Source organism: Amblyomma maculatum, chromosome 1 (genome assembly GCF_055883805.1).
Source record: "Amblyomma maculatum isolate TAMU_Amacu chromosome 1, ASM5588380v1, whole genome shotgun sequence".
NCBI classification, from domain to species: domain Eukaryota; kingdom Metazoa; phylum Arthropoda; class Arachnida; order Ixodida; family Ixodidae; genus Amblyomma; species Amblyomma maculatum.
In genome coordinates this window covers 466,624,716-466,651,245 of record NC_139344.1, presented here as the reverse complement: position 1 = coordinate 466,651,245, position 26,530 = coordinate 466,624,716, and the positions used below count along the sequence as shown (strand labels likewise).

Below are 26,530 nucleotides of genomic sequence, written 5' to 3'. Positions count from 1 at the left end.
GTGGAGATGACGAGATGACCAATGCGCTGGACGGATGAACACGTTGTTAGTGGCAAGCTGTGATAAAACTTATGATAAAGAGAAAGGCGAGCTAGTTTCCGGCGCAAAGCTAGATTGTGAAGTTCAAGTTTGGATTTTAGTACGGTAACACTGGTGCGATAGGAGTAATATGAAAGAATGAAACGTGAAGCTCGATTTTGAGTAGATTCCAGTAAATTGATCAGATTAGTTTGGTGAGAATCGAATATAGCTTGAGCGTACTCAAGTTTGGGTCTGACAAGCGAAGTGTAAGCAATTAGTTTCACAGAAGAGGGAGCTAATGAAATGTTGCAGCGTAAGTAGCCAAGAACGCGACAAGCGTAGTTGGTTATATGAGAAATACGACTGGACCAGGATAGGTCACTGGAGATATGAATACCTAGATATTTGATAGTGTCAGTTTGAGTTATAGGAAAATCGTAAAGATGATAGGTAGAAGGTAAGTAGTTACGCCGACGGTGTAAAGAGACATGAAACGTTTTATTAACATTTAATTTCTTAAGCCAGGTGTCGCACCATTCTTGCACGTTAAGCAGATCATTCTGTAGGATAGCGATGTCAGATTGGTTATTTATGGTGCGGTATATTACACAGTATTATAGTATTACACAGTATTAGAGTATTATATTTCCTTTCGTAGCTTTAAACAACTATGAATGCCGTATGATGTTCTCTATCAAACACAAATACTCTCAGCAAAATTGTTCTAGCACATCTGTCATTAAACAAGATAGCCATCAGTGTCCGCATATCGCAAAAGTACAAAATGCGCTGTTGCTTCATTTGAAGAATCATTTTTTTTCGTTACCTGCAAAGAAGCACTTTTCATTCACTTCGATTTCAAAAATAGGGTAGTGTACATAAATATTTACTCTGGAAAAACCATAGCTGATGTTTTATTAACTTTACTTCAAGTTTACTCTGATTAAACGCTCGGTGACGAATACAGTGGACAATAGTTCCTTCACATACGTATTAGAGCAGCCACTGTGCGCATGACCAGTAATCGTTTTTCATTTAACCACACATCTCTTAATATCAAAATAAAATAAATTAGGTTAGGGGGTGTGGTCATGGTAAGAACTCCCACAAGACGCAATCAACTAGAATACGTTGCCCTGCGCTGCAGTTAAATGTACACTCTCACTGGCAAAGAACGAAGAATCTAAATTCAAGTTTAAACTAGAGTGTAAAAATCAGTACAAAATCCACCATCATTTTCAAACCAGTAATAGCGTTAAACTCGAAAGATGACATGAGCACACAGCGCACAAGAAGAAAGAACACTCTAATTTCTAGCTGCACGGGATAAAACAATAGCCTTTTCGGTATTATGTACTCTACGCCATAAGCAATGAATTTATTTAGAGGTGTATTTTTTAAATCAGCACAATCGCTGCACAACGTATGCAAGAATTTAGCCTTCACGATTTCCGCGTAAGCAAACATGTCTGCCTGTCAAAGCTAACGCCGGATCCACATCGGTCAAAAATATAGCCATTATTCCTCTTATGAGAGTGCTCATCATGGTGAATATTTTCGATACATCGCCTTTAGGGTAGTTGCAAATTATCGGAAGGCACTTAAACTACATTGTCCGGATACCGGATACCTCATATCTGTCTGTCACCTTTTTCAGGCAGTGCGCCACTCTATGAATATAAGGTATTACTTGTGGACGTTGATTTCTCAAGTTAGCTTCAATTGCCTTTCGTTTTCTGAAGCAGAGTCTCTGCTACCCAACAAATACCTGTAACCGGGAAACTGGCCACCTGAAGCCTTTGGATTTGGTCATTGAAGCTATCCACAGTCATGAGCTCACATGACTTTAACAGGGCTGACGCGTCTTTCATAGCCTGAGTCGCTTTGGGACGTTAAACCCCACAAACCAAACAAACAAAGAGAAGCTATCGCTCTTTTTAACAGTTTTTGAGTGGGCTGAACGGTATGGAAGTAGCTCTGGGAAAATACTTCCAACACTCCTCCCCATCACAAATTTTAATATTTAAATCCAGAAATTGCAACTTTTTATGCACAGATAGCTCATGGGTAAAAGTGGATCCCTTACCTTGTAACCTAAAAATAGAAAGGACGCTATATTCGAATGAAAGAAAACGAAAGGCAAAAGAAGGACTGAAGCTAAGTTGAGAAAAAAACATCCACAAGTAATACCTTATATTCTTAGAGTGGCGCACTGCCTGAAATCGGTGGCAGGTAGGTATGAGTTGCCGGTTGTGTTTTCTGCGCCAAAAAACTGGGGGGCTTGTGTGCAATAACAGGCAGGAAAAAGAAAGCATAATGTGATAAGAAGCATGTAAAGAGTTTTATCGGCTTTGTGGTGCTAGTGATTTACGAGATTCCACTGACGCGCGGAAAAGTATATATAGGACAAACGGTAAGATGCATTAATGATAGAATAAGGAAACATGCGAAGTTTGTAGAAAATGGAACGGGGTCAAATGTACCCTTGCACTGTCAGAAGTGCAAATGTGAGCCATTGTTTTGTAGGCCTAATATATTAAGGAATAGTCGGATGACGATCGCACGCGAAAATTTAGAGGGGTTCTAGATTCAGAAGAAAGAAGACATATGTGTTAGCGAAGCCTCGTTGTGTTTAGTCATGAAAGAATTTCCTTTTATTGAGAAATCTTCCTGAGTAATGGAAAGATTTGAGTTTATTATCGCACCTAAAACTGTCCTTCTACGACATCTTTCTTGTAGTGTGGCCGTGTTATGTGTTTTGATCCTACTTACCCTGAAGTACATGTGTTCATCACTCGCATCCCGTCATAGACATGCCGGGCAAGATGGATTTCTTTCTGTTTATGTAGGGACTGGTTCTTGCAGAAGTGAGTGGTTTTGGTGTCATCAAGGTGTCATGGTGTTGGTCATGTTAAGAACGTGCGCCGAATTTTCAAACCAGACTTTTCGAGGCAAGTTCGAATCCTTAAGACTGGTTTCGTGCTACAAGTTATGCATAACGCACTTGCGTGGGTTGATGGAAAAAATGAATAGGAGATGTGGTGTCTAGTGGCCAAACAACAGTTTTTGTGGCTATGTAAGAAGAGAGGAGTCGCTGGAGAAAGATTTGATCTTGGGAAAGGTTGAGGGTCACCGGAGAAGGGGTAGGCAGCGAACACGATGGTTAGATGGCATCCTCGAGGCGCTGCAGATGAAGTTATGTGATGTTAGGAAGATAGTGAGAGACCGGAAAGCGTGGCGTGATATGGTCCATAGGGTCACGAAGAGTCGGACATGACTGAACGACTGAACTGGAGTGAAAGGGTTCATTAGAGGTGCTTAGAATGGCCCTGTCCTACTGCACAGGTTAGGTGCTTTGGATGGACCTGTCTTACAGCCCATATGTGGTGGTTTTGTGCTTGTGTGTGTCTATGTGGTGGACTTGTGACCGTCATGCTTGGACGATGTTTGTGTTCTACCGGGATGATTGTGCTACTATCTGCTTGGCAAAGAAGAGGTGTGTGAAGATGCACTTGGGTGTAGAAGAGGATATTGTAGCTGAATAATAAAGAGGAAGTGCGTGTTCCGTATCACATTGCAGTTGGTAATGTGCGCCTGTGTTGTGTTTTCTACGCATGTGATTGTGTTTGGTGCGCTCCATTTCTGTGTGCTATTCTCTGCATCTTTTTTGCAAGTGACTGAAGTCGTGAGGATATCCAAGGCTTGCGAGCGTTCTTCGCACTTTTGCTTGAATAGTGGGAAAACATTCATGATAGACCGAAAAAAAAAATTTGCTCCAAACTGTTATAGGCGAAATCCGAGCCGGCGCTTAAAAAAGAATAACGTTTCCAGTCTTCTTGCTCTATGCGACACCTAAATGTTTCAAGGTCTTTCTGTGAAACAAGATGCCTATGGGGATTCAAGGTATGCGTTAAGCTCGATTTTGTACCAATGCGCAGAAATATAGGTAGATGGTCACCAATGTCTACTGCGAAACGCCCTGCGGTAAGAGGCACGTTATATTTCGGGATAAAAAGATCGATAATGCTATAAGATGTGGGCGTTGTGTGCGTTGGGCCATTATGGGACTTTCTGGGAGCTGACCGCACGCAGCTTATTGTCAAGTCTTGTTGCACACAACAGTTAGCACTAATTTAAATTCTCGTCCTATAAACGATAAAAAAACTATCGTAGCAGAAATTGATTTGTTTATTGTTCAAAAAAAAAAAAAAACGAAGCGACGATGCCCGGTTAACTAGAGTAAAGGATTGACGGCTAGAATGAACCGTAAATATCTCAATTTTCTGGTCGCTCTGTCAGTCCTTTGATACGACCTGGCACGAGTAGCTTTCTTTGACCAGACGGGCGACGTCCCTACCACGTTTCGAGCTTAGGTTAAGAAAGAAAGCCTGGTATCCCGAAATTCAGATAACGTCCATTTCAAAGCGATACAATGGTTCAGACAACATGATTACGTCAAATGTTCATTTACGTCCTGACGAAATATTTGCCAATTGATCCTTTTAATTTGAAGCGCACTGCAAGTTCAAGTGTAGCTGGTGAATATATTTACCATGCTCATTGTTTCTTAGGAAGCGGACGAACAATATGTTAAAAAACTTTCTCTTCCATATTAGTCTTAGGATCGGGATAAGATGTATATGTTGAGCATAAGCAGTTACTACGCCATTTTTCACAGATCATTCTGCGGATTCTGACCAATGACATTAGATTATTCAGTTATGTGCGCTTAAATAGCACCATTTTTCGAACATACGCGTTTGCAGCCAAGTTTTTTCTTCTTTGCTACTGCGGCTCTAAGAGTGCTTTTTGTTTTCGGGTGTTAGGTGCTTAATGACAAAAAAAGAAGTCTTGAAATTCAGTCCAACATCCTCCGTAATCCACCATATGTTTTTTTATTTCTGCAGCGTGCCGTCACTCTTTGCTTCGGACTTGAATCTAACAAGAATATTAGACTTGCCAGAGTTTCTAATCGAAACACGGTGGCAAGCCTCAATATCCATGTCTGTAAACGGTTCCTTGACTGGACCACTGTGGTTTGACAGAATCACGTTGAGAATGTCATCCTAATGTTCTGGGACAACTTCAATGCCGATGTTGTGATTTTGGGAGTATTGTTCACATTGAACACGTCGTAACTAAATGTCTCGACTTTGTTCTAACAGAGCGCACCGGGAGTTTAGCTCCTGATTTTTTTTATTGTTAGCTCTGATTGTGTTTTTCGATTTCTGGCTGCAACGTTTCTCTAATTACTCATTGGCTTTATGGGTATAATAAATGTTGCTAATCAGTTCCATCTGCTTCTTTTATTCTCGCGTACGCAGGCCGCATTCAGGAGGTTGAACTAATGTTCTCACTTCTCACTGAAATTCCTCCCTAAGGTTCACGAGCTAGTTGCGTAATTCCTCTTTTAGTTTTGCAATATTCTTAGCTATTCTAGTAGATTCAAAAAAACTAGCACAGCAGCAGTTATGAAAAAGAACAGGTCCAGATATATTGTCGTGTACCAACACTAACCTGCTGAAGGAAGCAGGGGAGCGTGTTAGGCGTGTCTCGCACGCTGCTTTCGCTGCTGTCGAGTGACCTGGCCGCCCAGTGAACGGCGCTCCGCAGGAACCATAATTGAAGATCATATGTGCCACTGAAGAATTGCGTCTCCTGACGCCGGCTTTCCTTCTTCAGTCGATGATCATGTCTAAACAAAGCAAAATATTTTTTTGCTTTGGGTAGCTTATAGACAGCGCAGAAGAATAAAACGCTCAGTTTCACAACTTAATACCACAATTTAGATCCGCTGAATTAATTCGTAAGTAGATACCACAAGAGTACTGTTTCACTCCAATTTATCTAGTTTAGAGTAAGAAAAGTATATAAAGGTAAACTAAGTCCATCAGGCGACTACCTTCGTTCAAGCTACTAAAGAAAATATAAAATTTGGAGCTACCAGAACTGAAAATAAACCATAACTAGACCCGCTGCGTCGAGCCATTGCGATGGAAAGTATAGCGACAAAATGGCATTTTCAAACGGTCGGTTAGGTTGGTGCGTTTACGTCCCAAACATACAAGGTTATTCATGGATGCTGTTCTGGAGACCAACGCAAATCTCGCCTACTTTATATCGCGACGTGTACGAGCGCCTTGCGTTTCGATTGCATCGTTTCAAATAACACGAATTTGCTCACAGCATCAAATAACGCATTGTTTTTACGTATATATTTGCTCTGTATTCCAGAACCGCTTGTACAAGCACCGCACTGCTTTTCGTGGTGTATTTAACGGGATTGTTCCTCGGAATGGCGCTCACCGTCTGGTTCCGTGGGTGTGACCCAGCCTTAACAGGAGCTATTCAGACCATTGACCAGGTAAGCTTCAGCTCAAATGCACTCAGATTTACCCGCAATGACAGCATCAAGATAATCTGAGTGGCCACTCCGGATGCGATAAAATTCTACACCAATGCGGCGAGACTAGGCATGAAAGAACAGGAGAAGACACAAATGTTCGTCAAGGCGCCCTGCTGCTGTGTGTATATGCGCATCCACTGCATTGACCTCAGCTCATATTTTATTGGTACTTACAACATAATATCTAATTTGTCCCCCAAAAATGATGGTAACTCAATTATAAAATTTTTTTTCTGAAGCTTCGGCTTAAAAGTGAGTGAGATAGAACTTTTAACATCTATCTCCTTCGACGAATATGTCTATTTTTGCTTTAAATTGAAAATTAACTTGTTTTTGGAGGAGAGGAAGGCGGAGCATCTGTCCCTTATCGTGGTGCAACCTAAACATACATTTAACAGAGTAGAATCGGTGGCGCAAATGTCCTCTATTCGAATCACCTTCGTAAACTAGCTTCTTACAGCACTGTAGCAGCAGAAGGCTAAATGGGAACCGAAATGATATGGTACCACACTGAACGCTGCAGAAAGAACACTGGTGTAAGAATTGTTATACGTAATCACGTGAATATGTTCGCGTTGCAACCGGAACGCCGACGGCCGCTTTTACGCTAGTAGATGGCACTTATTCTATCGTGTAATACAACAAGACAGGCAACACGTCGGCATTGCCCCCACAAACAAGTCTGCGGAAACTGATATGGCAGACGGATTTTTAGTGTAAAACAGAGTGCTGCACTGTTACATGAATGCTCGCGCAATATTGTCGTTATTCGCTGCTGTGAAACTATCTGATTGGCTTAAACTTCAAGCCTGCAGTGCTTGAGAACCCTCCGTTGCAGCAATCACACACCGGTACGTTCAGACCTGCTTTTCTAGAAAGCGTGCAACCCTACGAAAATTAACAGGTTTACTACGAACATCAAAATTGCACAGCAATAAGATTTAGTGTAACATATTTTCGAAATTGCGTTCAACGCCGTTGCCAGAAAGCTGCCTTTTATGGCTGTTACCTTGCGTGTACAATGTTCGGACTTCCTTAGTACTGTCTGGGGTCATCACATAGCATCAAAAAAGTATAAGAATATGTCGAAGCGCCAGAGTTCAGACGTTCAAGGCCATGACATCACGAAGGACAGTGGGAGGCTGCGCTGCCATGAAAACCATACCGTCTCTGTCGCAGTGTAGTGCCAGTGAGCAGTATCTAATTTAGGTGACTCGCGAGATAAGCAACCGCTAAAGTATGGGCGGCCATTACTGTAACTCCATTGGTAGAGTACTATAGTTGAAATTTGAACTCTTGAAACAACATTCTATATTCGGTAGGAGGAATCACAAGGCATGAGCCTTTATAATGAGCAGGCCCTGAGCCATCCATAGGATTATGTCCATCTAAAGGCGCCGGTCTAAAACAACGAAGAAAAGAAGGTGAGATAAAGGGAAGTGGAGCTGTAGAGGGAGAAATGCTGTTGTCGACAGACGTATACAAAGAAGAGAGAAAGAAAAATTATCAATGGGTACTCTGGCGTTTTCTTTTATACATCTCGCTTTCGGCTAACGGGGCTTCCTCGGCCTCTGATTCACTCGGAGTTCACCCGACTTCCGAAGCATGCAACCGCTGAAATGAGTGCCAGCGAATCTATATTGCTCTCAGGCTTCGCTATTCATCTCCGACATGTGTATTTTTGATCGCAAGTCGTAGCCCTCGAAGAGTAGTCTAAGCACGGTTGAACCTAAGTATACGAGCGAGAGTTCTGTTAAGCATGGGTTTAACATCCCCTTTTCATTCAACGATTTTGTTTTATATCTTAATAACAGTAATAATTGAGTCACAGGAAAAGGAAGGCGCGTATTGGTCACACTTTCTGCGTCGACACCTGGAGCCCTGCCGTAAGAAAATAAAGGAAAATAGGAGTTAAAAGGAAGAGAGAGAGAGGTGCTGTAGTGGATGGCTGCGGAGTCATTTCGACCACCTAGGGATATTTAAAGGACACAGACAGGCCCTTCGAGTTTCGCAAGTTATGTTTTGAGTCTGAGTGCTAAGGAGAACGTGGTAAGACGTCCCCCTAGGCATTAGTTATGTTGCGGGCTCTAAAGCTAGGACCGTTAACTGTTTTTGCTTCGAGGACGACTGAGGCTGTGTGTCATCTCTTAAGGTGGGAGCCGGAGGCATCCGCATAAACGCCAGCTTTGGAACCATAATGACGTGCCAGAGTTTCTGCCTGCGCCAGGCGCCAGCCATTATGCCCTACGCGTGTCATTTTGGAAGAACAGGGCGCACACGGAGGTTGCATCTCGATGGCGTTGGAATTCGTACCCTTTCTGTAGTATGTCGTATTTGGAGCCGGGCATAGAGGCAGCGATCACATTGCGTGTACGACAAACGCGAATATTGATTTTTGAGGTGCACTTCCCTGAATTCCGTGAAGGTGTTCACTATTCCTAGCGCCATGAGGCGTTGTTAGTAAGTGTTCACAGGGATAACAAGGACCCACCTAATTATTTTACGAAAATGACCTCGAGGGCACCCTCATATTGCTTACGCAGGTGGAAGGGGAGTCGAATACAGGATTTGACTGGTTATGAAGGCGTTAGCCAACCGCAAGGCGACCTTACTTTGCAACCCCTCGTATTTGTTGGACGCGGGGAAGACCATATGGCCCGTCTGGTCCCCACCTTGCGGTGTTTAGCCAATGCTTCATCTGGCTTGTGGTTCGGGTGAATTAAAATGCCCAGTGCTCGGACAGCTTATGTTTCTGAAATTGTGCCCGATTGAAGGAAAAGCTTAATTTTTATAGTGCACTTTGTGTGAGGGAGGATGGGTAAGAATTCAACCTTTTATGGGAAGCATTGAAGGCCGCAGGGGAGCATGGCGATCCACTATGATCATCGACTGCAGCAAGATGGCTTCATGTGTCCTCATGCGAGTCATACCGGCCTACAGAGCATTATATACGCCCGCAGCAGCACCCAGTTGGGCAGAGATGCTCACTGCCAAAATTGAATAGCACTGGAGAAAGCACTGCGCATTGCGGCCTTCCCTTGGTGCCTAGTGGAAGGGCTTGTCATGTCATCCCGAATGCCGATGTAATATTGGCGGTCCATGAGACATCGGCTGAGGTAAAACCCGATGGCAGCAGTTGGTTTGACTTAAAGGGGCAATGACAGGGTCGTTCGAGCTATTACCGTTTTTTACTTCTGTGAATGTTATAAAAATTGGTGATTGTACTCGAAATCGTTCGGTGCCTAACGCGAGGCGCAAATTACAAAATACACGATAGAAATTGGAACGGGGAATCTCTTCCCACAGAGAACGATCGCCACATTGGAATGCTCGTGCGACGTCACATGAGAATAGATGGCGGAGTGTCGTCTGCAGTGCAGGCTGCATTATCAAAGAGCACGTTTCTTTTTCCTTCGTGCAAAAGTGGCAGAGTGGTAGTTTCTCATGAGAAGTGCTTGATAGACATGTTACTGCACAAAAACTATAAGAATAAGGTATGTTTTCCTTGGCATAGTTAAGGCACGATCACAGTCAATGGTTTGCGTGGTTAGGTTCCTTAGCTTATCGACGCACTGATCTTTCGCATTACACCGGCGACGACGCCAGCTAGACCAACAGTCGCCTATAACCGTAGTGGGAGCTTTTTGGTCCCGCGAAGCCCACGGAACGGATCAGCGGACGGTCACCCGATCTGTTTTGGCCAGATCGGAAGTCGAGGGAGAACTTGATGCCCGATGAGTTAACGGCTTGAACAGCTGCACGTGTCTGTAGCTTAACGGTGTTAAAAAAAGGAAAGCAAGTAGCAACATTTTATACGTTCCCTTGGCTAGAAATGTCAGTCGGCCCGTTCCGCGATGAGTAGGCCTAGCGCGAGTAGGCGGAGTTCGGGTCTGAAATTTCGGCGATTACGGAGTGCGCATTCAAATGTTTTAACGTTTGCATGTGGATTCTAGTGTTTTTCTGGCAATAGTACCACGAATTCGAGGACTGCTTACATCGCAAAGTGCGTCCACATTGAGCGGGAAGCGTTAATGGGACCCTGTCTAGCGAGCAATACTGAAGGCAGCCGGCAGTTGCCGGCGCCGCTCGTTGTCAGGGGACGCAGCATCCTTTGCGCTTCTTGGAGCGCAGTTTAGTTTGTAAACAAATAAAGATGCAACAGGTGTGATAAGAAGGTGTGTGTGTGTGGGGGGGGGGGGTGAGGTATTTCTACATCAGCTTGCATTTTATGCTATGCGAACTAGCTGCATAGATCCAGTTATATATAAAACTATGTAAAAAAAAAACACGCTGGGCCGCAGTCGTGATCTGCGATTTGGCTGATTCCTGCGGGAGCTTAGGGCTCACTCACTACATTTTGTGTATGTTTACTTTGAAGTACTAACGGAGCATTTGCTGGACAATCCCCAGAAAATCTAAAATTAGGCTAGGGAGCCGGTCACAGCCGCACGCGCATAGCTGCAGGGGAGGCGAAAAGGAGACGGCGGAGGCTGGTGGAGGCTCTCGTTTTTTGGGTGGGCAGTGAAGCACATCCGAATCGCGTTAGGTTTTGAGATGATGGGTTGAAGCCACGGCGGCGGCGCATCCTTTCATGCGCTGGTCGTAACTCGACTGAACATAGTTTTTACAAAAAGGTTTTTGCAGCCAAAAATTATTAGGTGTGAGTAACACGCGCACATTAATTTGTTTATTTATTTCATACCTCAAAGGTGCCTGGTATGAGGCACTACATGAGGGATGGGCATGAGAGTTAAAAAACAATGGTCTTGAGAGCGTTCTTAAAATGGATGGCATTAATATGATGCACGACACCCTGTGGTAGATCATTCCAGTCTCGGCATGGCGTGACGGAAGAAGATCGAGAATGAGAGGTGTATAGTTCATGTGGAGGGGGCGTAGACGGTTTTATGGTGATTAATACGGCTTGAGAGGCGATAACCAGGTGATATGACTGATTCTCCTAAAGACGAATGATAAAACGCATGAAAGAGGCACAATCGAGAAATGTTCCGTCGGATTTCAAGGCTAGGTAACTTGGCTCTAGATTTTAAAGCAGACACACTAGTGTAGTATGAATAATCAGAATAAATGAAACGGATAGCACGATTTTGTATTTTTTCTAAGGTTAAACAGAGTTTAGACTGGTGAGTATCCCATATTGCTGAAGCATATTCTTGTTTAGGACGGACAAAAGTTAGGTATGCTAATGATTTCAAGGATGCGGTGGCAAAACGTATATTGCGCCGTATAAAACCAAGGGTACGATTAGCTTCGTTAGCGATGTTCATGATATGAGATGACCATGTTAGGCTTTCCGATAAAGTAATACCGAAGTCCTTACAGAAAGAGACGGACGACACTTATAAACCAAAAGAGCGTATTTAGAAGGAGTATACATCTGCCGACGGTGGAATGAAATTAAGAGACATTAACCAAGGTTTGCACCAAGCTTCGATTTGGTTAAGATCTTGTTGAAGAGTGCCAACGTCAGTACTGTTTGCGATTGGGCGATAAATTACACTATCGTCAGCAAATAAGCGGATTGCAGAGGAAATATTGGAAGGAAGATCGTTAAAGGGAAGCTGAAGCACTTTTCGAAAAAATTGAGTTTTCGGCAGCATTTAGTTGTTTTTGGTCCACTGAACAAGAATATCGCATTAAAAAAGGGCTTAAATAAACGCAAGCAGCTGTTTTTTAGAAGAAAACGCGCGCCAGCGCCTCGGGACGCCGAGCGAACGCCATTGTCGCCTGTGAGTGGTCGGGACCGTCGTGACGTCATCGACGGGTGTCCCGCGGGTCTCCGGCCAGCACCGACGGCGCTGCTGCGTAGTGCGTTGCTAGCGCGTTGCTTCAGTTGGCTGGAAGGCCTAATCTTGAAAATTATGGATAGTGCGGGCAGTAGTGAACAGTTTGCACTCTCGCCATATATGTTCGAGCCATCTGCGGGTGCAGAAAACGGCGGAACCAACGACGCCGCGGGGTGCGCCGATGGAGAAAGTGACGCCGCGACATTTTCACGGGTTGGAAATCTCCTCTGGTACGTATGTTTTGTGTAGGTGCTTGTTTTTACATATCTTTGCGAGGTAGACGTGCAAGTGGTAATAAAGTAAATCCCGTCGAAACGCTGTTGCTTACTGGCTGCTGCATAACAGCCGAAACACCAGACACCTGTAACATCTAATTCAAAACGCCGGCATGCTTACACGAGTCACGCGAGGTAAAGCATTTGTTTTTCATTTATTTAGAGCACGGTGCCTACTTACATCCGAAGGCCTTTTATTACTACGAACTATTATTACTACTGAGTTTTATATCTGCTTGGGATGCATTGCAAACTGTTGGCGGCCGCACCACAACTTGCAGGCTTTTGTCAGCAGTTTCCTTTGAGACGACCTGTGCCTCTGGAACCCTGATTTTTACATTCTCTTCGCATGGCGAAGGGGGTGAAGTGGTAGCTTCTTCTTCAGGAGGCGTGTTCTCGAGCATTTCTGCGAGGACCTGAAAGAATATGAAATATGCACAACACAAATGCCAGCCTGCTATGAAGAAATACATAAAAATTCATGAAAACACTGACAAAAGCATTTTCTTTCTTTAGTATCAATAACCACAGTGCCTTAGACCACATCCAAAGATTAGGAGCCTCAAGGAATTTACTATCCTGAGACGTGCTCTTCCCTGCACTCTGTTCTTTTGCATTGTGAAAGATGTAATTGCAAGAATCTGTTCAAAAGAAGTCAGATTTATACTGATTAACAGCACAAGCGTGAGTGCAACTTTACTAACGAGCACAGAAAACTACTGCCACTGCACCAATATGGTGCATTTGGACAGATATATGTTCAAAGGGTGAAAGAGAGAATCCGAAACTCCGACCAAAGGTCTCAGTTTTATGCTATACAGATATACCTCCGCGTACTACAACGCTGATAGCACGCAATTAAAAAAAAAAAGATGCTGTCCCACCGCGGTGGCTCAGTGGTTGTTTTGACGAATGTCGTCGAAAGGAAACAGACGGGCTGCCGAGTCACACCTTATTAACTGGTGGGCCTCGTGCCGCCGACTGGTCGCTGCGGCGCACAGGATATGTTCACACGATCCACTATACAGTTATGGCCCTCGGGTGCCGGTTGCTAGGACGCTGATTTCGAGGCAGAGGGATTTGGCCCCGCCACAGCAGCCGCAATCCAGTTTTGGGAGGTGCAAGGCGCCTGTGCAATATCCGATGTATGGAGATTCGGGCAGGAGAAATATTTCCCGAGCCCTTCGCCACTATGTCCTTCACATAGCTCTAGTCAGTTCGCGGAACGTTGAACCACACAAGCAAACCACGGACAGGCACAAGCGTACCTTAAACACTTACCTCCCGCCGCTTTCTTTTGGCGAAGGCCGCTCTTAAAGACGGCGAGGCGTTATTGTTGTGCGGGAACACTGACGGAACGACTCCGGGCTTCAGTCGCGCTGATTTAATTGGAATTCCGAGTGCCCGTATCGTTCCCAAGCTCCGATAATAGTCACTGTCACGGAAATGGTTCGAGCACAACACAGTTGATTTCGTAGGTACGAAATTTTTCCTCTTCACGGCAGAGACCCACCGCGCTGAAAGTTTCTTGTCCTTTGGAAACGTGTGAAACACCACATCGTCCCGGCCGCCAGTGTTCGCGCAGCCGAATGCTGCGCAGAACGACGGCATGATGGCCACTTGTCGCTACACCCACTCCACACAGAACGCTCGAACTAGAAAAAACAAACGGCACTAGCAAAGGATTACGTTGAATCGTCGTTCGCCACGCCAAAGCGCGAGACGCAGCGGAGCAAGCAATGCGGGATGGGCAGGACGGCCGGCCGGCTCCCCGTGAATGGCGTCACTTCCGCCAGCTCTCCAATTTTGCCATCCCCCAACCCGGCGCTTCCGGAGGCGACGGGGGCGTGTCCGCGGCGGGTTTTTAAAAGGCGATTGCGGCTGTTCTAACGGACAGAATCGAGAAAAAATTTACACATATGATTTTTGAGGTCTTTTCTTCCCAACCACAGCATTTCATGCAATTTGAAAACCGTTTCAGCTTCCCTTTAATGTATATCAGGAAAAGCAAGGGTCCCAAGACTGGAATTTTTATGTGTGATGAAAATGAGAGCTCGATGCTGGTGTAACTGTGTATTGACAGGTAGCGGAATGCGATCTGGTTAAAGTGCTCGAAGCACTTCCATGCAATAACGAAAAAACATAATCCGGGGCGTGGCGCAGTGGTTAAGCGGTCGGCTGGGGATCCAAGGGATAGAGGTTCGAATCGCGGTGGAGACATGGTTTACTAGTTTAAATATCGCTCTCAAAAGCGTGACACCTCATGCTGACAACTTTCTGTCGATAATGATGAGGCACTGGAGGCTTTCGCCTTAATAATCCTTTTGAGCATCCGTTGGCGCTTCAACGAATTCGAGCTTTGTAGTCTTTGACATGCCCATTTGTTACAAAAGCAATCCTTAAAAATATCTGAATAATTTAAAATGATATGGGCTTCTTCGAGATCAAATGCAGAGTTTGCGGTTGGTGCAGTCATGTTCTATTGGATTAGCAATATTTCACGGCGTTGTCACCATGCTTAAATACACAGAAAAGGACGTTAAACAGGAAGTTATTTTAAACTGCAAGCGAATAAAAGGGAGTAATGTATCAAACTATGCCAGATATATTCGTCAATAATGCATTCCATTACCACATGCAGCAATGTTTATTTTTCACCTCAAATACAACCTGACAGGGAAATGCTCCTGTTGTAAGAAATATATTCTTGCACTATAAGTAGATTAGTTCGCAAAAATGAGTAAACATTCAAGTTTAAAATCGTGCGCGTCAGTGGCAGAGCAGGTAGTCCTTTTAACTGAACTCATGAATGAAAGAATGTGGTTGGAGAGCTTCTGTCCGGGTTGCCGTCTTATGCTAGATATACCGATGCGTTTCGTTGCATTGAAACCACTTTGTAGTTTCCAGTAACGACCGCAAACTCTTCAGGATTTCTTACCCTGTACTTCCTTGATAGGAGCTAATCTCCTCCTTCTTTCTTATCATTGTCGTCCACGAACAATTGAATCAGGTCTGTTAGCTGTAAATATAAACGAAGGAAAGCGCCTTGAAATTGAAGAAGAAAAATGGCATAAGAAGAAACCATGTGCGATACAGCGCGGTTGTCTGGCAGCACTACGACAGGAGCTTCCGATCCATATCTTCGCTAAGTAGACATGATGCACTGTCGTCAATGCGCGCTTGCTGGAACTTTAACGCTGGAGATATCAGGAAACAGCAAGGCACGCACGAAGGAAAATAAAACTTACTTATTCTCACCCGCGGGCACGGGCTTGGAGACCGGTTTAAATATCACATATTATCATCATCACCATCATCATCATTATCAGCCTGACTATACCCACTACAGGCCGAAGGCCTCTCCCATATTTCTCCAATTAACCCGGTTCTGTGCTAGATGCATCCACTTGATGTATGCGAACTTCTTAACCTCATCCGCCCGCCTAATTTTCTGCCGCCCCTGCTACGCTTTCCTTCGCTTATAATCCAGTTTCTTACCCTAAGCGACCATCGGTTATCCTCTCTTCGTACTACATGTCCTGCCCATGCCTATTTCGTTTTCTTGATTTCCACTAGAATGCCAGTAACTTGAGTTATTTCTCTGACCCACTCTGCACGCTTCCTATCTCTTAATGTTACACCCACCATTTTTCATTCCATAGCCCTCTGCGCTGTCCTCAAATTAAGTAGAACCCTCTTGGTTAGCCTCCACATTTCAGCCTCATAGGCGAATACAGGTAAGATGCAACGGTTGTACACTTACCGCTTGAGCGATACCGGTAAGCTTCTAGTCTTAACCTGCAAGTGCTTGCCAAACTCGCTCCAACCCAATCTCAATCTTCTTTTTATTTCCTTTTCATGGTCTGGATCAGCGGGTAGTACCGGTCCTAAGTAGACATATTCGCCTACTACTTCCAGTGCTTCGCTGCCTAGCGTAAACTGCTGTTCTTTCCCTAGGCTGTTGAACATTACCTTAGCCTTCTGCATATTGATTTTTAATCCTAGCTTTCTACTTTTCCTGGCTATGTCACCAATAATTCTTTGCAGTTCATCTCCTGAGTTGTTTAGCAAGGCAATGTCATCAGCAAATCGCAGATTACTGAGGTATTCTCCATCTACCCTTATCCCTAACTGCTCCCATTCCAAGTCTCTGAATACCACCTCTAAGCAAGCTGTGAATAGTACTGGGGAGATTGTGTCTCCTTGCCTAACACCTTTCTTTATGGGGATTTTGTTCCTTTTTTATGCAGAACTATGGTTGCTGTGCAGCCACTATATATATCTTCAAGCACTTACATGTAAGGCACGTCTACCTCATGATCACACAGTATCAACGCTGCTTAATTTTTCAGTGGAAGGAAATCTGCCTGGCGTGCATGCTGTACGGTTATTTTGTTCCGAGTATATACATGCGTATATACATGAGTATGTACATGTGTGCTGGCCGTATCGCGTTGCAGGTAACGCGTTAATTGTCATCGGCAGCTTAGTAACATACTCGTGCACATCTCGGAACTGTAATGGGTAACGTGTCACGTAACAAGTTACTTTGTATTTCGATTGTCGCCCCCCTCCCTCCGCTCCCTGTTTCAGAAACGAAAGCGCAGAGTACCTAAAATTGTGTTAAAAATAAAATGACCAGTGCTGTCGGTGACCCCTGTCGCCGCTTGCATGCATGCGAGAAAACAGTTGGCCTTGACGACGCGCACAACAACAAAAGTGTCAGAGCACCAATAAAGCAAGAAGCAAGTTCACGAACACACATTCACACACTTACCTCTGGCCTAAATTCAACACGACGTTGTAGTTATTACAAAAGTTCTCGCTAGCGCTGTTCATGAACTTTGTTTTAAAAAGTAAATTTGGTGTCCTTTTATCTGGAACTGCGGCTACATTTTTGTAAGTGTCGAGAACACCATGAAATAAGCACTGGCATTGTTGCGGCAGTTATACAGGGTCAAGTGAAAACCAAATGTTTAAGAGCACAAATATAGTCTTCCGTAACTGTGACATTTAAGAACCTCGTTACTGCTACGGAGTGCGAGCGTATCTTTCCGTAGTAGAAGTCCGCCGACCACTGGGAGCATCACATGTTTCAGAATTAGCGTAAATATGTTTGGGAGTTGAGTAATGTCTTTTTTGCGAAGCTTGAGTTGATAAAGAAGTGTCATGTTTGCTTCAGGTAATATTTAGAAAGTTATATCACTACTCCTGGTTAGAAGTCCTCACATGTAACGCTAATGCAACTTAGGCCATTATAATATTTCCAAGCTCCTGCACGTTTGTGCAGTGTATTCTGGTTAAATCAATATTTTGGGTAAAAGTGTTGTTTTGGCTAAAAGTTTAATTTGACATATGAGCCTAATAAAGGTGTTATGTTGAGTTTTTGCAGCGAAGACGCACTGATTGAAATTTATGGTCATATAGTAAGGCTGAAGTAGCGTTCGGTACTTTTTTTCGGTAATAGGTTACATGGTTTGTAGGTAAAGTGGGGCGGTAACGCATTCCTTTTTCTTTAGCCTAACGAGTAACGTACTTCGTTACTTTTTTCAGTCACGCCCACAGCCCTGCTTCAAACTTCACATTTATTCAGCGGATTCGCAATTGAACGCAGCACTGTCCTGGCAACGTTAAAAACCAGTGGTACCTAAAATCTCGCTCTTTTGGTGCTGTTGAGGTTGGGAGCGAAAAATGACGAGTGTGCTTCTTGCAGGTGGCGGGTGGCAGGTGTGGGAAGTTATTGTTCAACAGGTTGTGTGACTTTACAGAATGTGACATTTGCAAGTTTCCAGCTTCGTCGATACGTGTAGCTCCCTTAATACAGGTGGCGGCAGGAATTGAAATCTTGGGCGCCTTGGATCTGAAGTCAGACGCGCTACTCATAGACTGCTCAGGCGCGTTCGTAGGGTTTGCTTAAACAAAGACATTATATGTATGTAGGGGGCTGTGTACAGTCGCGATCAATATGAAGGTGATTGCGAGAGCTTCTACCAGTAGACCTTTCAAGGTGCATAGCGGCCGATTTTGGAACTGCGAAAATAATGATTGCGCTGCTTTCTTGAACGCCTACGCTCTTCCGGGCTACAAGCATCACCCCCCTGACTAAATTTCCCGGCTTTTTTTTTTCTACTCACAACTTCTGCGGACACGATCTTCCTGACGTGGCCTGCGTGGACGCGGTCTGCGCACCCTGCTTATATGACGCATGGAAAAAAGAAACATTGTTACAAGCTAGCGGGGAGTGTCAGCTGTTACAGGAACAGCGAAAAGAGAGAGAGGGGCTACCAAGACGTTTCCCTCGCCACAGAAAGTGATGAGGTAACGTGGCGCTGCTCCTTGTCTCGGTTGCGGCTCGAGCGATCACCTTCATACTGATTGCGACTGTACCTCACGACTTGATATAGTAACTATGTGTGACATAACAGGAACACAAGTTTAAGAATTAACTGTTCAGGAAGTAGCAGTGTTCTTGCAATGTAGGTGACAAAAGGTCTTAGAACGCGCAGATTGCAACCAGTATAAATAGCTTCTTAAATTACCATTACTTTCGCACTATAGCCTTGGAAGTACCGGGTAGGTCTGAGGTACCTTATGTGTGCTACATAAATGAGGCAATTATAAGTCCACATACCACTTTCAGTTCAAATTCGCCAGAGGTGTACAGGAAATCCATAACGGTTCTCTGCCCGTATTATGACATTTAAAATCTATTCTTTTTCGCTAGCACTGCTAGAGAAAAACTGATTATATTTATATTCGAGGTTTGTGGTTTTCATCATCAGTTAGGCATCCTGTTATTCTTGTGCACAGATGTATTGCTCGTTAAGTAGAGTGCTCTGTTTTCTACCATATTGTTTGTTCGCGTTAGGAAATGATTTATTTTCGCCGAGACAAAGTTCGAACTTTCTGATGTTCTCCAGCTTCTTGAGGCGCATTTCTGTCTTTGGTGCTTGTGAAACCGCCATTATTTTCAACAATACAGCGTGAGCATCGACCAAACGGCTGGTCAGCGGCTTATAACTGTGTTTAGCGTGCAACACTGCTAGAGTACGTGCATGTGCACGAATAGAGAGCGTTGTTGGCTACGTTGCTCTGATTACCGGTGCGCATGCGCTGCCACAAAATCTGTTTGCGAAATCCCGAATGGCAGTGGAGCACTTGCGGTTGAACAAAATTTGACATAGGCGTCATTACCTCATCTATTACGGGAGGCCGCGCTTGCGAAGCAGAGTTACGATAAGAAAGAAATAAAAGAAAGGAAATACAGTAGCACATCGAAAGCACTGCCTCCAGTGCGAACCTTCTGATTTGAGCAGCCCTAAGTTAGATCGAAACACGACAAAAGAGGCACCAAGCAAGGCACGCGTGCTTTACTTTCCGCCAGTTTCTTTCGATTTTCTTTTTTTTTTCTTTTGGCGAGCAGAAATTGTGGTAGGGCATGCGTCCTTGCGACGTAAAGTATGACGTTGTACATTCTTACGTATGGGCGCACTCTCACCATGTTGAGCTCTTATCTCCGTTGTAAGGCGCTAACCAGCAGTTTGGTCGACGTACGCTCACACTCTATTATTAAAACGCATTACAGCTGTACATGACGAAATGAGAGAATGTTTGGAATATCAGCTCAGAGAACAAACTATTTAACCTTGTCTGCGTGTTTAGACCTGTAATCTCACATTGAACGAGGTGCGATTAAGCGCTCGTCCGCAGTAAGAAAAAGAATTACAAAGGATTAACGCTGCTGAACCAAATATTGAGCTAAAACATTAGATACGGGTGACCGAGCGTTCTTCTTTTTTTCTTCTTCCTATATAAAGCCCCGCTTTAACCAAGAACCAAGCCGCATGAACGTGCCGTAGTGGCCTATAGGGGTAACGTCAATACAAGGGTGCTGGCAGGCTGATTCTGACATAACCGTCCCATGTGAAACAAGATACCTAAGTTGGCAGCTCCTGCCCATCTCTCGCTTTTGTGTCACGTGGGGTCTGACGTCACGCTCTGCGCCGTGGCTGCGACAGCGCTGCGCCGACCGCTTGAGTTGGTAGTCCAGCTCTCACCCTAGTGTTACGCGAGGTGTGACGTCCCAGCGTCACGTGGGTAAGACGTGGCTACCAGCCACTTTATGCTGGAGGCTCCAAACCTGGAGTAGTATTGCTTCCTAAAAATTACCAGACATGTTTAGAACCGCCCACATGTATGAAGCCGAAAATCATTTGCGGGATACGCTGCCGCGGCGCGGAATCCTATCCGCCATCACTCCAGCTGTAGTGGATGCCCTCTGTACTCTTTCTGCTTCTCTGGCAGCGCCCGGTGCGCTCGGCTACTTGATGTAGAGGGGAAGTTCAGATACGCCATTAGAATGGCATGGTCGTCGGTACGAGTCCCCGTCGCGAATGTAGACGAACAAATGCATGCCACCACCGTGAACATTGCACAAAAAACAGTTTCGTCACAGTTTTGCTGCAAAGGAGAGAACCTGAACCACATGAAGGTCCGTAAGTGTCGCAGCACATGGAAATATGGCAGAAGAGGCTACAAAGGGAAAGAATAAGGGGCTCCTCTTATAGGGATATCACTTGTGCATGCGGAAGAAGCAGCTGAGATGGGGGTACCTTTTATGTGTTACTTATTTAACTTCGTTTTAGCCTAAATGTGTGGCATGATGTTTGTCTCTCTTGCTGATTACTGAGCCTTAAAATGCTGAATGAAAGACTGAAATTTTGCTTGGTGCTATAGCTCTCGCCTTAATATAATCTTTGAGTGCCCAGTGTAGCCAAAAAGTCTTAGTCTTTCCGCTCTTAGTCTTTCACATCACACTTCACCGTTTTCCTCAGCCCCCGGCGAATGCTGTTATATTTTGCTTTTACCAGGGCAACACGACGAGTCCAGTTTTCAGAGATCGTATAGATGGCGCTGAGCAATTCGAATGGCGCCTAATAACGGGCATATCGAGCTACGAGAAGACTGATTACATCCCTATCTTTTATCAAAATTTTGTTTTGTCAAGGCAATGAATATAAAACGTTTGTACTTTTGTCTCATTCATTTCAGATTTTGCCGTACTATGTAAGTACACACCTCGTACATGTGCCCGGATTCACCGGCCTATTTCTCGCAGGCATCGTATGCGCCGCTACCAGGTACCTGTTCTTTTGTACACGTCCCTCAATTGCTGTGTAAAATTTTTATATTAAAAATTGGGAGAGTAAGCCCTAATTTGATCCCATAATGCATTGCTAAATGATAACAGTAGCACGGAAGTGCAGCCCAGGTAATAATACTTTGTACTGAATTTTAAATGTCAGCAGTATAATATATGTGTGTATATATATCAGGTAATTAAATGGGGAAAGAAGGTCTCGCTATGTTACAAACAAGTACGACGCCAATAGTTCACGAGTCAAAGAAAAGCGTAGGGTTTTAAGGTTTACCTTTGTCATTGACCTGCATTAATGCGGCAATGAATTTAGAGGTAAAGATAGTTAAATACAAGCTCGAACGAAAAATAACGCATCGATGGTGGGCGCCGAGCCTTCGACCCACCCTCCTTGGCCTCCTCAAATTTTGGCTTCTTTTCTTTGTATATATATATATATATATATATATATATATATATATATTGTATGATGAGGGTTGTTTGTTAGAGGTACTGGGTCTCGATCTAGAAGCACGGCTGGAACAGTGTACGTACAAACAGGTCCAGCGCACAAAGCGATGGCGGTGTGACAGGAGAAAGCGCACCGAATCTTCATCTTCTCCTTTACAAGTACATCTTCATCTTTACAAGGACCCCTGGGGAAAGGAGGAGTCACCCTGTCCACTTACGGCGTTGGCATGATGGCAAGGTCGTAGTATTGCTTAAGTCTCTGGACTTGTACAGTTTCACGGCCGCGCCGGCGGAGATCATTTGAGAGTGTCGGCGGTTCCACAGTGTAATTGAGACTAATGCGTTCCAGGTCACGATAGGGGCCGTGGTACTTCGAAATAAATTTAGAAGATACTCCGGGGGTATCTGATGGAGTCCAGAGCCACACAAGACTGCTAGAAGAGAATTGCGGCGTTTTTTGATGATAGTCATGGCGGGATTTCTGGTGGTACTGGGGTTTCAGTCGTGACAGACCGGGCAATTTGGCGACACTCCTCTGCGCGTCGGGCGGCTTCACAAGCAGGGTGTCACAAAATCGGCGCACATTTTATTAAGCCGGCGTGGCGCGAGGCCGTGCGGCGCCGCCTCGAAAGTTCCACAAGGTTCGAAAAAAGCCTCCTTCCCCGCGCAAGAGAGCGCGTAGTTTTGTACGCGTCGCCGTCACCCTCTTTCTCATCACCCTACGATGACGCTGGTTCATCAGTCTGGAAGATGTGAGACGTCTCCAGAAAATTCTACGGGACCTAGCCAATGACAACGCGGGTCTCTACGTGAGGAAAAGGGAGCGCTCTAACCATCGAAGCTAAGTTCCATCGCAAGAATCGGAGGTTAAGAGGCAGAATCTGTGTTGGAGAAATGTGTAAGCCTGAGAGTTGCTACTTGTCAGGATGATCGCTCCGCGGGATTCCGTGAATGAGAGATACTGTGCCTTCTCTTTCCTGTAAACAAATTATAGAACGCCGGAGAACATTGATGCGTTCAGGGGGAACGCAGACTGTGTGGTCCCCTTGTCGAAACAATGAACGCGCGATGTAACATATGCAGGAGCAACACTCAGGTTTTAGAATTTCTGCACTGCAGATTCTGCATTGCCTATAGATGTTTTCAGACTGCAATGGGTTGATTACTTCTCTTTGCACACTTTATAACCATTCCTGCCCATTTGTGCATGCAAATAACGCGTTTTCCCCCTCGTTCACATTCAAACATTTCAAATTTCCGCCACTGAAAGTTAGGCCTAAGCCCCTGAAGTCGAGTACCACGTTTCCACATCTCGGCTATTTTGATCTCTGATTGATATAATTTACTTTTATTCTTTAACAAATGTACCCACATGCACCTTCCAAATTTCCGAGCGAGCTTTTGTGATGATCTATTGATGCAACCATTCTTTCCCTTATAAACTGATTCGTTCGAACGTAATCGTAAGAACAAGCTCGTGATTACTCAAAACTGCCAGCATAGCCACACTTTTCGTACGCTTAGATAACACACTCGGCTGATTTAATGTTTTTCTTTATTTATTCTGAAAGAAGAACTAGAAACCATTGTCATTCCTCACTAATGGTCTCCATCTGTTTGGCTAGCAAACTTAATTGACATGTTCAAATTAGTCAATTGTTTCAGCTGCTTAAAGAACTTAATCTGAATTACCCATTCAAGGTCACCTGCGGTTGTGCCCTCATGAAACAGTTCAAGAAATCGGAAGGACGGTAACAAGCGATGGGAGTTTTGGCTAGGCTCTCACCCTCCGGATTAGTGCTTTTTAAGTATTTTCTGTGCTTCCAAGTTTTTTGCAGTTTTTTGCAGTTCATGCAGTTTTGCACAACAAATCTCCGAGCAATCTACTTTCCAAAGTTCAATTTGTAGACTGCTATTATATAATTACGAAAGCAACGAGTTGTATACAGTATAATGCACTGAATTCTATACTTTGGAAGTAGAAACATAGTCTCTACTTAAATCATAATTTTGTTCATGCCATTAGCATTGAATAAAAGACCTCTAAGCGCCGCACCAAAATATTTTATGTTAGAGCTTAGAAGACATTGAAACTTCCGTTATAATATCCTTGAGGCTTGAGGCGCAAGCCTCGAAACTAGGGGGGTTCACGCTAGAGGTGAATAGGGGCGTCTATAACTAAGGTGTTGTCGCTTTAAAATCTTTTCTGGGAAGCGCCTAGCTGATACACTCTTGATTCGTATCCTCATATCTCACCACAATGGCGAGATGTTGGTTTTAGATCGCGACTACATGCTTCAAATGTGCAGATGGATAAAGGATAGTTGAATGAGGGCCGATTTAGTTTAGTAATACTAAAGATGAAGCCATCGATTAAGGTGCGTATTGCTTGTATTATAGCGCGAACCACAAGAAGGGACGACGACAGACAGAGTGAAAAGAGCGCTCTTTTCACTCTGTCTGTCGTCGTCCCTTCTTGTGGTTCGCGCTGTAATACAAGTTAGATATGAACCAACTAGCCCGCCAAGCAACCGTTCTTCGTATTGCTGCTTGGCCTCAAAATATAGAAACCATGAAATAGCTGCAAGGTGGCCCTTTGGCAGTTATGCGCAATTCGCTTCTTGATACCTAGTTTCTTGGCAGTGCTGGGAATTTCCTCTCAAAAATTTAATATTGTTTTATCAAGGTACACAAACCGCAAACTTCCGCAAGAAAAAGTTCAGTACTTGTCCATTTTACCCCTATTGCTTTATTTCATTTTTTAGTCAATACCTTCATTGCTCATTGAAATGCCTGCAAGATTGATGAAAATCGAAATCAACCGCCAGAGCCTGAAGGTGCTCTTTCGATATGGTTGCGCGCTTAGCCTGGGTAGATTGACGCATAATGTTGTGGATAAGTTCATAAAGGTTAAGCGTTTTACAGCTAAGAGTGTTCAGTGATTTTACTCCTTTCTTCCCTAGCACGGTTTCGTCTACGATCAACTCACAGGCTGCGATTTTATACGTGGACGTTATTGTACCCCGATTCAAAGGTGCTCAACACCACGTGTTGTGGATAACACGTAGCACAGGTAAGTCCAGAGCTTTAAAGTATACTGCCCACTTTTTAGTTTACTATTTCCCGTAAATACAGTATTTTGTCTGTTTCAGATTTCACTATACTTTTATTGAAATGTTTTCTTCCCCTAAATGTTCAAGTGTTTGATTGCATTAGTGTATCGTCATAGTTAGCTTTACTGTAGTCCTTCTATAACCAAATCAGAAAGACAGAAATGAAAAAAAAAAGAAATTTAGGCTTTCGACTTATTATCACAAAATAATTTCATAAGGTCCTCTAATTTGGTCATAATTGTCTCTGAAAAGAAATGAAATGCGAACAGCAGTGCCACAGGCACGAAGATCCACAACTAGAACAACTTGAGAATGTAAATTCAATTCAATTCAATTCATTTATTTTTCAGAGCAGTTACAAAGCAACTCTGAATGTCCCCTGGGCTAAAAGTTGCACTCAGCAACTTGACGACGGCCCAGGGACCAAAGTACAAGACAGGCGTCGACGCAGTTTTCAGTTTACATAAACAATAATAAAAGCAATCCACTCTCAAAACCGCAAAAATATGAACAAGCATAGTTAGTGCCAAACGCAGATGCATATGAAATAGAAACTGTTGTAATGCAGAAGCACATCATAAACCAAAACTAACAACTACATCGTCTTACCTAGACAAGGAACAGAAACAGAAAGTTCGAGAAGATGAAAGTGACGCGTATTATTTTAGCACACATTACAAAATAATATTTTTAGTTCTTAGATGAAAACACCTGTTTAGGGTATTTGTTAAGAAGGGATGGTAAATTATGTTTTAATGACTGAAGGTTGTATTGAGTGCGGAAATTGGGAACTAACCAGTGAGGAAGGTTTCTAATGCATACATCCGTTATCCGGGGTTGTAATGATGCAACAAGCTTAATAAAATTGACAGATTCTGCATAAGAGAAGTAGAGTTGGGTTAACCATTTTAGATTCATAACTGTGTGTGGTTCGGATAATGTCATACTTCGGAAATAGATCTTTTGGTTTGGTTTGGTTTGTGGGGTTTAACGTCCCCAAGCAACTCAGGCTATGAGAGACGCCGTAGTGGAGGACTCCGAAATTTCGACCACCTGGGGTTCTTTAACGTGCACTGACATCGCACAGCACACGGGCGCCTTGCCTTTGGCTTTAGTGAGCGACCTGCTAGGGTAGGTGAGTACCTTCTCCAGTACGGCACTCGTCTGGACGAGAACGGCTACTAGCCCCATATTGCTCGTGTCGGTATGAATTTCGGTCTTGGCGTTTTCATCAAGGTGGCCAACGACAAAAGGGGACTGCAGGCGGCGCTTAAGTTCGTCGCAGGCTGCTCCTTGCGGCG

General features: G+C 44.2%; 1 protein-coding gene across 1 annotated transcript in view; it reads left to right on the top strand.

Moving 5' to 3' along the window:
• LOC146209874 (sodium-coupled monocarboxylate transporter 1-like) overlaps positions 1–26,530 on the top strand; it is a 173,389-nt gene that overhangs the window by 61,279 nt on the left and 85,580 nt on the right. The window contains exons 7-9 of the mRNA XM_084587465.1: positions 6,256–6,385; positions 21,561–21,649; positions 25,080–25,189. Coding sequence (XP_084443591.1) covers positions 6,256–6,385; positions 21,561–21,649; positions 25,080–25,189 — 329 coding nt within the window. The remainder of the gene's footprint in view (positions 1–6,255; positions 6,386–21,560; positions 21,650–25,079; positions 25,190–26,530) is intronic.